The following is a 20,427-nucleotide window of genomic DNA, read 5'->3' as shown; positions in this document are numbered from 1 at the left end:
CCGTGTTTCTTGACAGGGAGCCATTAAGTGACATTCAGATGTACGTTACATTGTCTAAATTAGATTATATGTTTAGAAACAATTTAAATCTTTCATTTAAGTCAATGCCTTGGTTTCCTAATGGAACCAATTTATCTAGTTTGAATGAGCTTTTAGTTACCTGTAAATTCCTTTCTGTTCGTAATTCAGTTGTAACTTGAAGATAAAAGCAACCCATCCATGAAAATGAAAAGAGAAAAGAATCTAGTGAATTTGAAAACCAGTCCTGTAAGTTTCATAACTTCTCCCCTCAGGAATTTTGTCACCATTTCTTTTTGAAGAGTTAACATAACTATTTTATGGTGAAGTTACCTCTGATCTGTCCAGTTTTAACCATTCTCTGCTGTCTAAATGGGAAACACTGCTTTCTGTTGAATTGTACTGGACGTATGTGGTGTTATGCTGAACTAGGAGGGACTGTCAGTCATTTTCTATTTTCTTCGAGCTCCCATTTATTGCTCCCATATTTTTCATTCAAAAGATGTACCTACCTATTCAAAGTTAAGGACCCTTAGCTACCCAGTTAGGATAATCCAGTTTCTTGTTGAAGCATTCAAGCTGTCTGGTTTTCTTTCACTGGTGACATCATGTCTAGGCTCTGGTCTACCGATGGAATCATCAGTGTCCCCTTCCTGCCTGTATCTCAGCTCCCTCAATCATCATCTTCCAGCATCCTTTCTTCCTCACTTGGCTACAACTACATTTGGAACAAAAAGGGAAAAAAATTACAAGTGCTTAACTACTTGGCGCCAGAAAAATAACTGACTATTAATGGTGTTCGCAGACTGGTACATCTTGGCTGGATCAAAGATTTTGTACAGAATTTAGCTTGTTACCCAACCCATAAGTAATACACACCACTAATCAGGCAGTGGCTCTCTGTCAGGAGTCACTGGTGTCTAAGATTGGAAAATATTATTTTGCTGCTGTTGCTATCTCCGCTTCTCCTCCTCTTCTCTCCTCCCTCCCCTCCCCCCCCCCAAACCCGGTATATTAATAATTCACTGTCATTAATTTGGGAAACAAGAACCAATAAGTTAGATTATTGATTCATGATACTTAACGTTTCAGTAATTCACAGCTGTTGTTATTCCATTTAATTTATTGATAATTACAGTACCTGTTGCTTCACTAATTTTTTGCTGTATTAATTTGTTGGGGGGCTATTTCTCTGAATTGTTGCATCATGGTGGTTGTTCTATAAATGTATTCATTCATTACCAGTTGTGTAGTTCAGCAATAACCACTTGGTGTTTGGTGTTGTATCCACTGTGTGGGTCCAGTTTTTCTGTTGTGATTGCAAGATTTTTCAAGAAAATCCAATTTCTTGGGTTTCAACACTAGGCTGGTTTTGACTGTCTGCCATGATGTGGTGTATACAATGTATGTGTGTGTAACATGTCTTTCCAATAGTGCGTATTTCTGTAATGCTTTCCTGTCTCTGTTTCCTGTGCCTGTTTGCAATATTGTGCATAACTTAATCTGTTGATTTCAAATTAGTGCACACTTGAATAGAAGATGCTTTCTCCTGCCTTTTCCCTTGTTTCAAAATTGTGGTCTCTGGCATCTCACCCACTTGTTGCGCAACGTGACTGCCAGTATCAGCTGCTGTCACCAGAGGAAAGTGCAAAACCAGTGATCCTGGCCATGAGTAGACGTTGTGATGGAAATAATTCAAAATAGAAGCAGGTTTGATAACTTGCACTAAAAGTTTTTCCTGAGTCCTTTAAGTGCCACATGGGATCTTATAATTGCATTAAATTATGAAGTATCTCTGAAGTGTTTTTATTTGGTTTGTTAAATTTTGCAGGAGTAAAGGGGAAGTTATTCAACCTATAAGATGTAAAAGCAGAAATTAGGCTGTTCAGCCCATTGTGTCTGCTCTGCCATTCAATCATGGCTGATAAGTTTCTCAACCCTGTTTTCTCCCCATAATCCTTGATCCCCTTGACAATTAAGAACCTAACTGTCTTGGTCTTTGAATGTATTCGATGACTTGGTCTCCACAGCCTTCGGTGGCAATGAATTCCATGGATTCACCACTCTGGCTGAAGATGTTTCTCCTCATCTCTGTTCTAAAGGGCCTTCCTTTACTGTGCCCTCCGGTCCTGGTCTCTTCTACCAATGGAAGCATCTTCCCAATGTCCACTATGGCCTGGCCATTCAGTATTTGGTAAGTTTCAATTAGATCCTCTCTCATTCTTCTAAACTTGATAGAGTATAGACCCAGAATCCTCAAATGTTCCTCGTATGTCAGGCTTTTCATTCCTGAGACCGTTCTAATGAAGCTTCCCTGAACTCACTCCAGAACCAGTACATCCTCCTCGAGATGTGGGGCTCAAAGCTGCGCATAATACTTCAAATGTGGCCTGACCAAAGCCTGATACAGCCTCAGAAGTAGATCCTTTTTGTTTTATAATCAGGTCCTCTCAAAATAAATGCCGAAGTTGCATTTGCCTTCCTAACTAACTCAACCTTCAAGTTTACCTTGAGAGAATCCTTGACTAGAACTCCCAGGCCTCTTTGCACTTCAGACTTCTGAATTTTCTGCCCATTTACAAAATTCAGACATATGAATTTTCTGCCCATTTACAAAATAATCCATGCTTCTATTCTTACCAAAGTGCACGACCTCATACTTTCCCACAATGTACTCTATCTGCCACTTTTTTTGGTCATTTTCCTAACCTGTCCAAATCCTTCTGCAAGCTCCCCAACTCCTCAGTGCTGCCTGTCCCTCAATATATCCTTGTATCATCTGGAAATGCAACCAGAATGCCCTCAGTTCCTTCATCTGGATCATTATTGTATAAAATGAAAAGTTGCCCCAGTACTGACCCTTGCGGAACACCACATGACACTGGCTGCCATTTGGAGAAAGACCCTTTTAAACCCACTCTCTGCTTGACAGCCAATCATCTTTCCATGCTAGCACCTTGCCTCTAGCACCATGGGTCCTTATCTTACTCAGCAGTCTCCTGTGGGGCACCTTGTTAAAGGCATTCTTGATGCCCACGGCGGTAACCTATATTGGCTATCCTTGGTGTCCAACCTGCTTGTTACTTCCTCAAAGAATTCGAACAGATTTATCAGGCATGACCTCCCCTTGATGAAGCCATGCTGACTTTGTCCAGTTTTACCTTCCAAGTATTCAGAAATCTCATCCTTTACAACGGACTCAAATCTTACCTATGACTGAAGTTAGGCTAATCTGCCTGTAACTTTCCGTCTTTTGCCTTATTCCCTTTTTAAACGGGTGTCACGTTAACGATTTTACCAATCCCCTCGAACTCTAGCAATTCCTGAAAGATTGCCGCACTCATCTGCACTTTGTCTTCAGCTATCTCCTTTAGAACTCTGATGTGTAGTCCATCTGGTCCAGGTAATATATACACCTTCGATGCATTCAGTTTTTCTGACACCACCTCCTTGGTGATAGCCACCATACTTGGCTCTGCCCCCCTGACTCCCTTGAATTCTTGGGATATTACTTATCTTCCACTGTGAAGTCTGACGCAAAATAATTATTCAATTCCTCAGCCATTTCCTTGTGCCCTGCTACTGTCTCTCCAGTGTCATTTTCCAGTGGTTCACTGTCCACTTTTGTCTTTCCTTTGCCCTTTTTGTATATCTAAGGAAACTCTTACAGCCTTACTTTTTGGAACAGTTTTAGGACACAGTAATATAGAAACTTCTGCCTTTGCTGTTCCACTGTCTTTCCTGCTAGGTTCTTCTCCCAGTCAATTCTGCCCAGTTCCTCCCTCATACCTCTGTAGCCGCCTATATTTAGCCGCAATACCATTACCTCTGATTCTATCTTCCCCCTCACAAATTGCAGAGTAAATTGAATCATTATGATCTCCTCCTCCTAAGGGTTCCTTTACCTTCAAAGCTCCCTTATCAAGTCTGCCTCATTGCACAACACTAAATCCAGTATTGCTTGTTCCTTAGTAGGCTCCACCACAAGCTGCTCCAAAAAGCCATCTTGAAGACATTCCACAAATTCCTTTTTCTTACAGTCCACTACCAACCTGATTTTCCAGTCCATCTGCACATTGAAAACCCCCGTGATCACTGTAACTTTACCTTTTTTACATGCCTTTTCTATCTCCTATGTATCTTGCGCCCCAGCTCCTGACTGCTGTTTCAAGGCCTGGACATGATTCCAACTGTTTTTTTTTATTTTTAACTTTGTGGTTCCTCAGTTCTACCCACTTGGATTCTGCACCATCCGACCCTACTTCACTTCCTTACTATTGATTTAATTTCATTGCTTACTAATAAGGCAACCCCACCCCTTCTGCCCACCTGCCTATCTTTTCAATTTGATATATATCCTTGGATATTCAACTCCCAGTCCTGATCCCCTTGCAGCCAGGTCTCCATAATGCTCATCACATCATATCTGCAAATTTCAATCTGTGTCTCAAGCTCATTTACCTTATTTCTTAAAAGGTGTGCATTCAGAAATAATGCCTTCAGTCCTGTATTAACCGTCCCCCCTCTTGTTGTCATTTGTTTATCCTGGGTGTTTGAAGTTTGATTCCTAACCCTTTCCAAACATTCTGTCCTCTGTGTCTGTGCTGGAGGCTTTTAATAACCTCTCCTGAATTCTCCTTTCCTGTAACTTTTTTTCATGTTTTTCTATGCAGTTGAATTCACTCTTATGAATGTTAACCTGCTGCTTGGTTTGCCACTTGAGGAAGTTTTACCTCTCCTGCTGACCATCACCACCCCCCCCCACCCCCCAACCTTTAGTTTAAAGTCCTGTTGACCAGCCTGTGTACCCTTTCACGAGAACATTAGTACCAGCTCAGTATCCAGTGGAGACTCTCCCAGCAGTACAGATCCCTCCTGATGCCAGTGCCCCATGAAAAGGAACTCCTCTTTCCCACTCCATACTTTTAGCCACATGTTTCCTTCCCATATTTGCATGTCCCTCTGCCAATTTGCACATGGCTAGGACAGCAGTCCAGAGATTATAAGGCTTGAAACCTATTCTTTAATTTTGCTCCTAGCTCCTGAATCCCTGATTAGGTCCTCTTTCCTACACCTGCCTATGTTCTTTGTTCTGATGTGGATCACAACAACCAGATCCTCCCTCTCCTAAATCCTTTCAAGCCGATTAGAGATGTCTCTTACCTGGTACCAGGCATGCAACACACCATGCAGGACTCTTGATCCTGTTTGCCAAGGATACTACCTATTCCCCTGATTATAGAATCCCTTACAACTACTTTTTGCTCCTCTGTCTTGAATGGCCTCCTGTAACATGGTGCAGTGGTTGCTGCTTGGCCTGCTGTGTTCATCCAGCCTCACATTTTATTATCTTGGAATCTCCAGCATCTGCAGTTCCCATTATCTCTGATACTATTTTAACCTCACTGCGAAGCCTCTTCCAGAGATGCCTAACCTGAAGAAGTTACCCTCCTCCCTCCGGACCAACCTCAGGGAATCTCTCTCCCATTGCAACTCTCTTGTACCATCTTCGGTCCGCCTCCCCCTCTCTCCCTATTTATTCCAGTTCCCTCCCCCCATCCCCCTCTCTGATGAAGGGTCTAGGCCCGAAACGTCAGCTTTTGTGCTCCTGAGATGCTGCTTGGCCTGCTGTGTTCATCCAGCCTCACATTTTATTATCCTGTTGGACAAGGTTTCTTTTGTTCCTGACTGCAGGATCCCTCTACCTGCCTCGCTTGCAGTCACCCCCTGCTGTCCCTGACTATATCACTAGCCCTAGTTCGTTCGAAGGAGGAGTACACTGGTCAATTCCTCCGCCTCCGCCGCATCTGCTCCCACGATAAGACATTCCACTCCCGCACATCCCAGATGTCCAAGTTCTTTAAGGACCGCAACTTTCCCCCCACGGTGATCGAGAACGCCCTTGACCGCGTCTCCCGCATTTCCCGCGACACATCCCTCACACCCCGCCCCCGCCACAACCGCCCTAAGAGGATCCCCCTCGTTCTCACACACCACCCTACCAACCTCCGGATACAACGCATTATCCTCCGACACTTCCACCATTTACATTCCGACCCCACCACCCAAGACATTTTTCCATCCCCTCCCCTGTCTGCTTTCCGGAGAGACCACTCTCTCCGTGACTCCCTTGTTCGCTCCACACTGCCCTCCAACCCCACCACACCCGGCACCTTCCCCTGCAACCGCAGGAAATGCTACACTTGTCCCCACACCTCCTCCCTCACCCCCATCCCAGGCCCCAAGATGACATTCCACATTAAGCAGATGTTCACCTGCACATCTGCCAATGTGGTATACTGCATCCACTGTACCCGGTGCGGCTTCCTCTACATTGGGGAAACCAAGCGGAGGCTTGGGGACCGCTTTGCAGAACACCTCCGCTCAGTTCACAACAAACAACTGCACCTCCCAGTCGCAAACCATTTCCACTCCCCCTCCCATTCTCTTGATGACATGTCCATCATGGGCCTCCTGCAGTGCCACAATGATGCCACCCGAAGGTTGCAGGAACAGCAACTCATATTCCGCCTGGGAACCCTGCAGCCATATGGTATCAATGTGGACTTCACCAGTTTCAAAATCTCCCCTTCCCCTACTGCATCCCTAAACCAGCCCAGTTCATCCCCTCCCCCCACTGCACCACACAACCAGCCCAGCTCTCTCTCCCCCCCCCCCCCCCCCCCCCCCCCACCCACTGCATCCCAAAACCAGTCCAACCTGTCTCTGCCTCCCTAACCGGTTCTTCCTCTCACCCATCCCTTCCTCCCACCCCAAGCCGCACCCCCATCTACCTACTAACCTCATCCCACCTCCTTGACCTGTCCGTCTTCCCTGGACTGACCTATCCCCTCCCTACCTCCCCACCTACACTCTCTCCACCTATCTTCTTTACTCTCCATCTTCGGTCCGCCTCCCCCTCTCTCCCTATTTATTCCAGTTCCCTCCCCCCATCCCCCTCTCTGATGAAGGGTCTAGGCCCGAAACGTCAGCTTTTGTGCTCCTGAGATGCTGCTTGGCCTGCTGTGTTCATCCAGCCTCACATTTTATTACACTGGTCTTTCCTAGCTTTTTACTTACAAATATTTTGATGTATTTACCCACATTCACTTTATAAATTCTGCTCTCACTAATGTTTCAGGTAGAAAGCTCCCTTGCCTAATAAAACATTTCATTTAAAAAAAACTTGGTCTCCCCTTCATTCTGGTGACAGAAGTTCAGTTACAAACTGGAGGAAATGGGTGTTTTCGATTTGCTTAACTATCTTGTATTTCTTCTGGTCTCTTCTTCATTTTACTCCTTTTGTGATCCCCTTGAGTCCTTCCTAAAATAACATGCTCAAAACAAGGTACATAGTTAAACAAAAATAATAATAATAATATCTTCTAGTTCAGTGCCCCCTCCTCCTTTTCCTACTCTGTTCTCCATTTTAAAACTGCTAAGTTCACAGCTGTTTAAAAATATGATTCCTCTATTCTTTAAGCTTGAGTCTTTCTATATCTCATGTCAGCTTTATTAATTGCATTATTCATCTCCCAAAATGTACTGCCTCATAGTTCTCCACATTGTGTTTACACTGATGGCTTTCTAACTATGTGATTCATCTATCCTTAACCTCTTGGAATCTTAGAATAGTTACAGCAGAGAAGCAAACCATTTGGCCTGTTGTCTGTGTCAATTTTCAATGAACAGTTGCATTTCCTTGCCCCTTCCTTGGAGCTGTTCAGGTAATTATCTAATTTCCTACTGAAAATAACATTGTGGTGGAAACAAACACAGTCGGGCAGTGCATTCCAAGTCTTGATGACTAGCATCCTTTTTTTTGAAAAGGAGTAAAGTTGCCTTTTTGCCTCAACTGCCTGCCCTCTGGCTCTTCATGCTTTTGCTAATAGGGGAATAATTTTTTTTCTAGTTTACTCTTTCTTAAACCCTCATGACTTTAAGCAGAGCACCTGTTCCACAGTTATTGAACTAAACTAAGTTGGAGAAACTTGGCTGTTCTGCTTTGAAAAGACAAGGTTACAACGACATTTGATAGGTGCTTAAAGTCATGAGCATCTAAGAAAGAGTAAACTGGAACACAATATTCCACCATTAGCAAAAGCATGCTTAACCAGAGGACACTAAGTTGAGCCATAAAGGCAACAAGGAAAATTATTTACTCCTAATTATTTTCTGTACTACCTCCAATGTCATCACATTATTCCTAATGTATGGTTTCCAAAACAGGAGCGCAGTGCTCTAGGTGTGAGGCTGACATAGTATTACAAAGGTTGTTATAAATTCCTTGCTTTTATGCATTGTGCCTTTATTTAACAAAGTACAGGAACCTTCATGCCTTATTAACCATTTTGTCAACCTGCACAGCCTTCAGCAATTTGTGTGCATTTAAGCCCAAAGCTCTTTGGTTCTGCATTCCCTTTAGAATTGAATCCTTTGGTTTATATTGCTGAAGATTTGATTGTCCTTTTCTATCATAGGAACTTAGCAGCTTTTGAAGCTGACTTATTGTCTTGTTACAGTTTTGCTTACGAGTGTTTGCTTCCAACTTACCTGGTCCAGATTCATTCTTAAGAAATGAAATTGGCCCTCGCCAATTCATTACTTTTGCTTGTTGTTCTTTTGTCATTTTCTATTGCTAATGTAATTATATTGTACTTAAAACCTACCCCCCAAAAGGAAGCAAATAGCACAAGCAAACTACCCACAAGGACATAGGTCCTGGCTTTGTTGATGCACACCTAGACTGTCCTTTTAGAAGCCTGATCTCTCCCAAAACTGGTCCCAACAGTTGAAATCAAAGTCTTCTCGCCTTAACTGGCCAACTCATTTCCTGTCTGTTTGTATACCCTTATGCTACAAGATGACCAACCCCAGAACCTTGCATTCCATATAGCTCCTTAGGTCATGGATGACTGTTAGTGGTACAGACTGCTGGTCGAGCTCAAGTTGTAAATGATGAACACTTCCTGGATAACCTGGAGATATTTCCTGGAGTTCCTATATGGAATTAGTGTGCATCAAATGAAAGTGTACTGACTCAGTTTGTTAAATGAGTCTAATTGGCGAAGAAATAAATATAGAATTAAATAAACACTCACCTGCTGCTTACCAATTAACTACTTGTGTTAATGCCACTTTATTTTATAGGGATTTTAAGACACAAGGCTCAGACTTAAATATATCCACTTTAAAACTTCCCAAACTTTAAAACTTATTTAGCAGTTAAATAAAGTTCTTAATTTGAGTGCCCTTACTTGGAAATAGACAACAGTAGTAATCATCAACCACTTGTCACAACTGCTGCTCTGTGACATTGCTTCATGCTTTGCATCTGCTACTGCTGAGCTCTCTGCATGAGGCTGTATCTCATGCAACTGCTGCTGCTCCACCTCAGTTGGCATTGTGTGCACCTTGTGCTCTGTCTATTTATTGCTGCAGTTTTCACTTAGATTCGCAATGTCCTGTAGTCATTGAGGTCCCCTTCACGGTTAATCTTGATCCCTGTTTTGATGAAAGCATCCATTATTTACTACTCAAGATTTGTTTTTCCTTTACTCACTGGTGACTGCATTTCTTGTATCAATGCATTTCTATTACAAAGGATCTGTAAAGTGGAGGAGGGTTAGTGACATAGGTGTCGTTGGTGGCTTAGGGTTTAGGACTCTTTCAGTTGTATCTCTTATCTTTGTTAAACTATTCAAATGGCTCCAGATTGTGGTGACTAAAGCTTTTTGCTGTATTTTACTGTACTAGTCACTGAAATGCAAGGGGCAATAAATAAATAAATCACATTCATTCAAGTAAGATATGACTTGCTTGTTACAAATCCATGCTAATATGTCTAAATTAATTCATAAGTGTTGATTTTAAACTCCTTCATACTGTCTAGACACTTAACCATTAATGTGCTTTGGTTTTTGTCTGTGGTTTTCTGATGTGTCATAATTGTTATGCCGACTGTAGGATTTTTATGTAGAATTTTCATATTTGGGATGATTGTGGGACTTCTTGATCGTAACCAATGGGGTTTTGTGTCCCTCAAGTTAATAGTTAACCAATTGCCATGGTTATATGTTTTAAACCTGGCAGTAAAGTGAATTGGTTTGTCCACAAATGGTCTTTTGTTTATTTTAGATGGTTTGTCACCAAGCATGTCAAATAATGGAACCTCAAAAGTGTATTAATGTTTTGGAATTTTTAAGGTTGAGAGAAATGCCGATAATGGAGGGAATTTTAGGTTCATTTTTAAACTTGGCTAGTGGTTCTTGGCGTGTGAAGATCTTGGAACAGCTTGGCTGTTTAGAGCAATGCTCCTAAGAAGAGAAGCATATAATGGGTTGGGTCCTTGGTGATGGTGTCTTCAGGCCAGAGAGAAACCCACAAGATTTTATTTAGGCCAAGTGTGTGATAGGTCCAAGAAGCTTTCACAGTCCCAAGTGAGTTATGTCTCCCCTAATGGGGACTGTGATGTGAGTATTTATGGCTGCCTTTGGTACTGTGCCAGGTGTGTTTTGGGTGCTGAACAACCTCTCTCCTTTTTTCTTAATTCAGCAAGAAATGTTGTAGGATTAATGGAATTGTACTTTGTGTCTAAAACCTTTTAATGTGTATTATTAGTAGCTAAAATAATCCAAAGTATCTTAATTTGCAATAAACTTTTGTATTAAAGCAGAGTCTGCAACATTGCAAGCTTATGTTTGTGATAAATTACTTTGTTAAAATCAAGACATAAATGATGATCCATCAAGATGCATTCTAACTTATTAGTAATAACATAACAAAAGTTACATTGGCTCCTCTCAAATGCCACCCACTTCGTTCATTCAGTTGTATAGTCAGTTGCCTAACTTTAATTCATAGTTGTGGTACCATTTGGAGTTTTGCTAATTACTTTCTTAAATGGAAAGGGTCTTTATTGATTGTAAGTGGATACTGTTTGAGGAGTGCCATGACTTGCATACATACAGCTGTCTGTATGGAGTTTGCACGTTCTCCCCGTGTCTGCGTGGGTTTCCTCCGGGTGCTCTGGTTTCCTCCCACAGTCCAAAAAGATGTGCCGGCTAGGTGGATTGGCCGTGCTAAATTGCCCGTAGTGTTCAGGGGCGTGTGGGTTATAGGGGGATGGGTCTGGGTGGGATGTTTCAAGGGGCGGTGTGGACTTGTTGGGCCAAAGGGTCTGTTTCCACACTGTAGGGAATCTAATCTATAACAGTTTATTCTCATGTGCTGAAATGAACCTTTTTGTGGAAACTACCTTTGGCTATCATTCCCCACTGATGGTCAGCTTTTCTATTGTTTCCTGAAGAAAAATATACAATTTTATTTTTGCAAGATGACCATCCAAATCATTAGAATTTTTCTATGTTTTTGTAATTTTTCAGGTTTTTAAAAGAATTTTTTTGTCTAACAATTTTTCTGATCATCCAAGTTCTTTGCATTGATTATAGGGTGCAAAATTTGGTTTTTGTGTGATTTAGTGGTTCAAAAGTTCAGAGTTCAGCTTAGAATTTCAAAAAAAACATGGGAGCTGAATTCAGTTCTTTGAACACCTGTTGTGCATGTAATGTGCTGGAAGAAGTATTGCCTTTTCACTTTTAAAAAGTGTAAATGCCTCATGCAAGTAGGGATTACTCTACTCATTCCGAAAAAAGGGCTCCTTATTAAATCCATGAATTCCTATTCCAACAAAACAAAAGCAAAATGCTGCAAATGTAGTGGAAATCTGAAACAAGCACAGAAATTGCTGGTGAAACTCACCAAGTCTAAATGCACCTGTGGAGAGAGAAAAAGTTAATGTTTCAAGTCCAATATGAATCCTGTTCAGATCTTCAGCTGTCTTGGTATCACTGATTTCAGGTGGTTGGGGAGTTCTGAAGAAGTGTCACTGGACACAAAATGTCACCTCCACTTTCTGTCTATAAGATGCTGCTAGATCTGCTGAGTCTGCCGAGCAGTGTTTTTGTTTCAGATTTCCAGCATTTGCAGTTCATTGTTTTCGTCTTGCCTCAAAGCTTGTCTTGGCAGCAGTTAGTGAGCTTCTTCACTTGGTTTGTCTCGGGAGAAAAATCATCTGTTGATCAGATGGGTCTGTGGAAGATGTACCAGTTTTAGATTACAGTATTAATTAAACAGTGTATTGGTTTCTAGTATAGTGATACTGTCATAATTGCATGACCAATCCGGATTTGTCAGTGATCGTGCTGAGATGAAATGGATATTTGGTGAAAGATGATGAAGACGTCTGTCCTTTAAATAGCAGCTTGAACAACCATGATTGAAATAATTGTGTACATCAGCTGTGAAGATGTGACTTTATTTTATTTTGGACTATACTTGTGGTGATGTAAGGTAAATGAAGGCAGAACAACAGAGTCGGTGAAGTGCATCTCTTGCATCTGGGAAGTCATGATGCTTCCAGTGACTTAGATGACCGTGTGCATTAAATGGTGGCAGTTTCAGAAACACACATGGATTTCAGAACTCTAGTAATTAGAGATGACATGAGAGCTGGACAGATTGTATGCTCAGAGAGGTGGTCACACAGCAGTGCAGGGGCATGGAGTTAAAAAGGAATTGGTGAATATCAGGTGGCCCAAGACAACCAGTAGATAGTGCACGAGTCTCCTGAGGTTCATTTGCTAATTAGTTTGCTATTTTGGATTCTGTTAAGGGCATTAGTTCCTCTGAGGACTGCAGTCAAATCTAAATTCATTATATCATTATATTCATTATTAAGGGGCTCAGCTACACAGGAGAGGATAAAGAAGAGAGGAGGGAGACCAATATTGTAGTGGATTTTTTGGTTAGAGGGACAGACAGACATTTCCCTGGCCATAGACATGACTTCTAGGATGTTTTGTTGCCTCCCAGTGCCAGGGTCAGGAATGTTAATGAGCAGTTGCAGGATGTTCTTCTGGGTAAGAGCAGCCAGTCAAGGCTATGCTTCATGTCCATACAGGGAGAAGATTCTAAAAGCTGATTTGAAGGACAATTAAAATCAGGACCTCCTAAAGCAGTAGTCACAGGATTACTTTCAGCCCAATGTGCTGATGACAATAGAAATAGTGAATGAAAACCAATAGAACAGCGGATCCTGTAAACCAGGAACAAAAACATAGTTGCTGGAAAAGCTCAGCAGGTCTGGCAGCATCTGTGAAGGAAAAAAAAGTTAACGTTTCAGGTCCACTGACCCTTCCTCAGAACTAGCAAAAGAAATAGTGGAACTCAGCAAGTGAACACTTGGCTGGAGAATTGATGCAGTGGGAAGTACTTCAAGTATCTGAAGCATTGTGATTGGTTCGGGGACGGCACAGAGGATATGTGCAGAATGCGCAGGCTGTTTCTTGGGGCATGACTAATATTATAGCAGATGTAGCAGGAACTGCAAATGCTGGAGAACCTGAGACAACAAGGTGTAGAGCTGAAAGAACACAGCAGGCCCAGCAGCATCAGAGGAGCAGGAAGGCTGACGTTTTGGGCCTAGACCCTATTAAAGGTTCTAATTGAATGCTGATAAATTTCAAAAATGGTTGACTATTTGAGTTCATAAATTATGGTTAACAGAGATAATTTAATTGCTATTACAGAATTGTGGCTGTGGGGTGACAGATTGGGAATGGAATATTTAAAAGAATATTCAGCACTTCGGAGGATTAAGCAAAAATGAAAAAGAGGTGGAGTAGCACTCTCAGTAAGGAACAGGATCTGTATTGATTTTATTGTCACATGTACCAAAATATAGTGAGAAGTGTAGTTTACTGTGCTATTGAGGCAGATTGTACTATACAAAGTGTGTCAGGATAGAAGGGTAGAGTGCAGGCTCCAGTGTTACAGCTGTAGAGAAGGTGATAAAGAGAACGTGCAAACACCCAAAGGGAAAGGCAAATCAGCCATGGTTAATGAAATAAGTTAAAGATTGCAGTAGATCAAAGGAGGTGGCTTTAAGGAAGACCAAAAAAGTCTGGTAATTCTGAGGATTGGGAATAATTTAGAAACCAGCAGCGGAGGCCTAGGAAACTGGTTGATTAAGAAACGGAAAAGAGAATGTGAATGCAAACTAGCCATAAATGTGGTGGACTGTGAAAGTCTCTTTAGAAATGGAAAGAATAAGCAGGTCACAGGTTGGGCCATTACAAGTAGTTAAGAGAATGTATAATGGACAGTAGAGAAATGGCAAAGAATCTAAATGGTTCCTTAAGAGGTTGCAGAAAATCTTCTACAAATGCTCGTTGACCAGGGACTTGTGAAACTGTCAAACTGAAATAAATTAGTACGACAAACTTTATTAACTTGCATCTATGGGGCCAGGCATGTACTGATAGGTCAGCTAATCTTGTTGATCGAGATCCACGTAAACAATGTAAAAATGCACACTAAGTAATATAAATGTAATGAAGTGAGTATAGAAATCGCTGTTACACTTTATTTACAGCATAAATCACTTTTATAAAGCAATTTTGCCTTTAATAAAACTGACCAGCAGAGAGCCTTCTCATTTATACCCTCAACTGACGACTTGGACACCATGGAGACTGTGTAAACTTCTGGTATTTGAGGCATAGAATGTCTACCAGTTGGTTGAGTGTGCCAGTTCACAAGGTGCCACTTGAAGTTTGTTGTACTTGGAAATATAACTGAAAGTTGATAAATCCCTGCACCAGCTGAATTTCATCTCCGAGTTGAGTGAAGTGGCCAGAGGGCTAGTGGATACACAGGTGGTTATCTTGCAGAATGATAGATTCCTATGCATTAGATTAAAATGTAAACTTGCTATTTCAGGAAAGAGAGAGAGAGAATCAAAAATTCTAGCCCTATTTGTTTGATGTCCGTTGTCAGCTAAATGTTGGAATCTTGTATAATGGATGTGAAAAGAGGACATTTAGAAAGGAATGATTAAATTAAGCAGTGTTGTCATGAATATATGGAAGGAAAATCATATTGATGAGGATAACCAGTGGATGTGGGATATTTGGATTTTCGAAAGTGTTATGTTCAGGTCCCATAAATACGATTAAAACATACGGGATTGGACTGAATTTATTACTATGGATTGATACTTAGTTAACGGGAAGAAAGCAGAGAGTAGGAATAAATGGATCATTCTCAGGACAGCAGTCTTTTATAAAAGGGGAACCACAACAATCAGTATGGTCCACAGCTGTTCAGTCTATGTAAATGATTTTGTTGTGCTCTTGCAGCGCAGTGGTAATGTCCATATTTCTGAGACAGGCCTGTGTTGAAGCCCCACATGCTCCTGAGGTGTGTCCTCTCCTGAGGCAAGTTATTCATTGATGACATCAAACTGGGTTGGAACAGGAGATGTCAGGGATGTAAGAAAGTTTTAAGAGGACTTGCTTGGATTGAGCGAATGACCTGAACATGGCAGATGGATTGTTATGTGAATAAGTAGCAAGGCAAATGGTATGTTGGCCTTCACAGTTTTGGCAAAGATCTGCATCTCAGGTTGTGGGTGAGGTTGTTGACTTGCCGAGCTGGCTTGTTCTCGTTCAGACGTTTCGTCCCCATGCTAGGTGACATCATCAATGGAGCCGCCGATAAAGTGATGTTATTCTACTCCACTTGGAATTTATACTGTGGTCTGTTATGGTGAGTAGTGTCATTTCCAGTTTTGACCTGTATGGGTTTGTTATTACTCATCTCGCTGGAGCAGATGAGCATTGACCCCAGGCCTTCTGGCTCAGAGGTAAGGTTACTACTTCTGTGTCATCGGTGCTTTTGTCCCCAGTGCTTTTTTGTGTCTTCTATGATTGGTGAAGATGCCACGGTCGAGTGGAAAATTTTTTTTGAAAAAGTATGAAAACTTAATCTATTCAATGTTGTGAAATCTTTATCTTTGAGATGTATTCTGTCTAGTACAGTGCCAATTTTTGGCATCATCCATTCTGTCCAGTCAGTCTAATTTGAATTCTCTGCTAATTTAGATCCACCCATTTCCAGCACAGCAATTTTTGTATTTCCTCTTGCATTGAAATCTGTCACAATAATGCTAGTGTACTAATTTTAAATAATTTGGCACAGAGAAACTGCAGTGTTGAGCTGCTTAATTTTACAATTCTCTCTAGCATTGTAGGTATCACTGCAATCATATCATTTATTATCTTCTCCTAGATACTCTGAGGAGCTACCGGTCCTTCCTTCAAAGCAATTTGGCACACCTGGCTGTCTAAGAAGCAACTTAGGGGTGCTGTTAGGACTCGGAGCTATTTCAGTGAAAATGAGGACCAGTTTGTGAATCATTTGGGTTATGGTAGTGTGATTTTTGTGATCCCTTTCTTTCCTCTTAAATTGAATTAAAATCCCTAAACTTCTGTACTGAGACTTGTTTTAATCTTGATTTAAAAGCTCAGGGTTGTGTATTGATTACTATAGTCTATAATTTTGTTGTCCTTTTTGTCAAGGTGGAGTTTTCCTTAAATTTACCATTGACTTACTTTCAACATTGTATAAAGTAGGCTATACAATACTCTGGTACTCTTGCAATTGAAAGTTTTTGGTTGAATTGAATAAAGTCCAGGCAGTTTTCAACAGTATTGAATCATATTCATGAACTCTTCCCCAATTCCCAAATGTTTCCCAACATGAAAACATAAATTCTTGCATCTATTAATAAAGTAGCATTTTAGTGTTTTGCATTCTTAACATCACAATTAATGAACTACCCACTGCTTAGAGTCCATTTGTGTTTAATATACATGTGAAGACTGACAATTGTTGATGTTTGTGTTTGAAGATGTTTTGCACTATATTTATAAACTGCAGGATGTTCGAGTGGCACTAAAATGTATAGCAATTGATATACCAATGTTGTAACTTCTTATAAGACACTGAATTATTAAAGGTATTATTATATCTCTTTAATACTCCTAATTCATAGCCTGCAGAATCTAGTTGTTGCACCACTTGAAGGTTTGTTTATGATCTCTGCTGATCTTCAGTGAATAAGCAGCATGGGTGTTGCAGTCAGTTTTGTGCTAATGTATAAATTGTTACCTCAAGACTTCATTTTCCTCAACTGTAATCTGTTGGTGAAGCTGAGCAAGGCAGTTCCTTCAGGAAGTTGCCCAACAATACATTTTGTAGTTGATAAGCCACAGCACTATTTCAAGAAAGCTGGGAACAAGTACTGTTGAAAGCAGTTTTGTTTGCATCCCCTGTATTATTGATACATGGTAACAACAAAAATGAATGCCAATGGACAACCTTGCCTCATTCTTTACCTTCTGTAGAAATGTAGAAGATAATGGCACATGATACATGTGTGCAGTGCTACTTAAAAAGATAAATTTGGACTTGGAAGCATTCCTACAACCATTCATTTGATTTTTTTTCCCTGTTGCCACAGCTAGATTTTCCTAAGTACAGGTTGATAACTTGTTGCCAGATGCTTAGTTTTAGGGGTGTTGCTCTTTGTCAGGCATAGCTGACTAAGAGATACTCCTGTTCTAAATGCCTGCTCATTTGAGCAGCCAGTGCAGATGTGACGTTCCGATAGACCACGTACAGTAATGTAATTCTGTCATTCTGTGAAGTGATGGAAGAATGAGCACGGATATCTGAGGGGAACTGTTGGTGAAAGCGAATTGAAGGTGAGACCTGCTTCAGGCAGCACTATGTATTTGCCACATTGATAGGTGAAGGAAATGACAGTGGCTGGTTGAATGGACGAGTGGAATTCTGATTTTGGTAGAGGTGTGGGAGTAGAGAGATGAATATGCGAACAAAGAGCCTGTTGACAAGTGCTGATAGAGAAACTTCTTCATAACAGGTTTTGGAATTATGCGTACAACCTCAGTGAAATCATCTTTCATGCAATTTATTTGTTTAGCTTTTAGCCTATTTAGACAACACTAAAAATTGCACAGAGTCATGAGCTTTGCTTCAGTTCACTATTGATAACGTAAACAGGCTCTGACTCCATTCCTTGATCTCAGTTTGTCTCAGATTATTGCTTGTCATATGTATTCCTCATGAAAAATATCCAGGGTCTTTTTTAAAAATTATTATGACCCTATCCATAAGGAACACCTCAACTGGTTTACATAACTTACAGATGCCTCTCCATTGTGGTGCAGCTGCTGGAAGGATTCTGGAATCTCCAGTCCTGCCCCTAAAACTGGCATTTCTCATTCTCTCAAGAGTGGGATTGGAATTGATAGTTTGTACACAAGTAGCTCTTAAAGGCAGCCAGCCATTTAAATTATGAGCGGCCGCCTTTGAAATTGGGTTTTGGGCTTATTGGAGTGTAGAACGTGAAGTATGGATGTTAGACCAAGTAGATCAGGTCTATTCTTAGTGCATTTCTTTAAGATAGCTGAGGTACCCTTTTTGAATTTGGTCCCAGGACACCTAGGAAAGACCATGGCACCACGTTCAGAGGAGGGAGGTCAGTCACTAATTGTAGTGGTGAGAAATAGTTTTATGGTTCCAAATCATCAAGTTTGTATGGATAGGAACTTGCAGAAGATTGTGTTCCCATAATGTGCATCCCCTATCCTTCTCGGTGATTAAAGTCACAAGATTGGAAGTTGCTGCCGTAAGAACTTTTGAACTGCCGTGCTACCATTTTCAGATGGTACTTACTGCTATCAATTTCCGTTCATAGTTATGAGAGTGGGTGTTAAAGTTGGTGAATTGGGAGCCAATCAAGCAGAGTTTTGTTTCAGAACAGTAACTACCTGAATTCATGTAGGAGCCATGTTATTAGAAAGGCCTTAGACAACTTTGAGGGGAGAAAGGGCACTGCAGAAACAGGAAGAGTTGAAGAATAGATTCCAAAAATGGAGTAAGATTTTTTTGGAAGGCTTTTGAAGCAAGTAAGTGATGGGTGAGGAGAGTTTCAATCGTACCTGTTTTGGGGATTTGAGGCTTAGGGGATCAGCTCCCCTCAGCATATGTGTGATGTGCACAATTTCAGAATGTTTGGCACTACCCAAATATGTGTATTTATGCTTAAAAGTAGCTAATGTTGCAAAAACACAGCAGGTCAAGCATTTTGTGAAGATGAACATTTTGAGTTTGGTTAACTGAAGGATCAATGCTTGAAAATGTAGCTTATCCATTCTCTGTGCACATGCAATTTGGCCTCATTATTTCCAACCTAGCTTGATTTTGTTTCAGATTTCCAACGAATGCAGTTGTTTTTGCGTTTGTAGACACCTATATTAGATGATACATGCATCACACTTCAGAAAGAGGATAGTGGACAAAGTGTAGGTTAGATTTATTACAATGAATTATGTGTACAACCTCGGTGAAATCATCTTTCACGCAATTTATTTTGTTTAGCTTTTAGCCTATTTAGACAACACTAACTAAAAATTGCACGGAGCCATGAGCTTTGCTTCAATTAACTATCGATAATGTAAACAGGCTCTAAACACCTGGGGGTTGATTTATCAGGAACAGTTGCACACTGAGTAATATTTCCTGGCATTTAGAACTGTAAAAGATAACTTGGATTAAAGTTTTTTCCATATCTGGATAGGTGTATGAATGTGGAGGTTATAGAGAGATGTAGTAGACTGGCATGCTTACAAACAGACTTAGTCTGATTGGGATGGCTGGTTGACACGGACGAGTTGGTTTGAAGGGTCTGTTTCCGAATTGTATGACTGCATCAATACAAGGGATTAAATAGACGGAGATAGTGAGTCTGTTCTAATTCGAGAGTCCACAATTTGGAGACTGCAGCCTCAAAACTAAACCTAGATGTTCTGAGAAGTGAAACTGGAAAAAACCTCTGGAAAAAATGGTGAGATTTTGGAATTCTCTTCGACAAACAGCAGCTGATGCTAGGTTAGTTGGTGATTTTTAATATTGAGACTAATTTATATTAGCCAAGGATTTTAGGAATATGAAGCCAAGATGGGATGTATGGAATTAGGTGTGTGAGATCGGCGGCGGTGTTATTAAATGGCGAAATGAGCTTGAGGGGCCAAATGACCCAATTGTCTTCCATTGTTCAGCTTATGCTGCAGAACTACATGGTAATTGAACATCCTTCTAACTACACCAATACCTATGCACCATTTATGGTGTGGAGGTAACCAGCAGTGCATAAGTGCCATGTTTATGTGTAATTTTCACCACTGTTCAAATATGTTTTGAGCTTTGCAGATGCTAATGAGATTTAAATATTTTGTTTCAGGAGTTCTATGAACATACAACGATACTCTGGCAGGATGAAGGTGTGAAAGCATGCTACGAGAGGTCGAATGAATATCAGCTCATTGATTGCGCACACTAGTAAGTTTCTTTTGTTCTCTTTGTAAATTGGTGGCTAGGAATGGGTGCTGTAGAATTCATTCTAATGCAGAGTGTTAGGTAATTTAATATAAACTCTGTTTAGGGAAATGATCTAGTAATCCAGTTCCTGTTTTGCTTGCT

General features: G+C 40.9%; 1 protein-coding gene across 2 annotated transcripts in view; it reads left to right on the top strand.

Moving 5' to 3' along the window:
- gnas (GNAS complex locus) overlaps nt 1-20,427 on the top strand; it is a 293,391-nt gene that overhangs the window by 168,940 nt on the left and 104,024 nt on the right. For both annotated transcript variants that reach the window (XM_048549880.2, XM_048549881.2), the window contains exon 5: nt 20,189-20,286. In XM_048549880.2, coding sequence (XP_048405837.1) covers nt 20,189-20,286 — 98 coding nt within the window. The remainder of the gene's footprint in view (nt 1-20,188; nt 20,287-20,427) is intronic.

This window comes from Stegostoma tigrinum, chromosome 19, assembly GCF_030684315.1.
Source record: "Stegostoma tigrinum isolate sSteTig4 chromosome 19, sSteTig4.hap1, whole genome shotgun sequence".
NCBI classification, from domain to species: Eukaryota; Metazoa; Chordata; class Chondrichthyes; order Orectolobiformes; family Stegostomatidae; genus Stegostoma; species Stegostoma tigrinum.
This window is presented reverse-complemented; position numbering and strand designations above follow the sequence as displayed.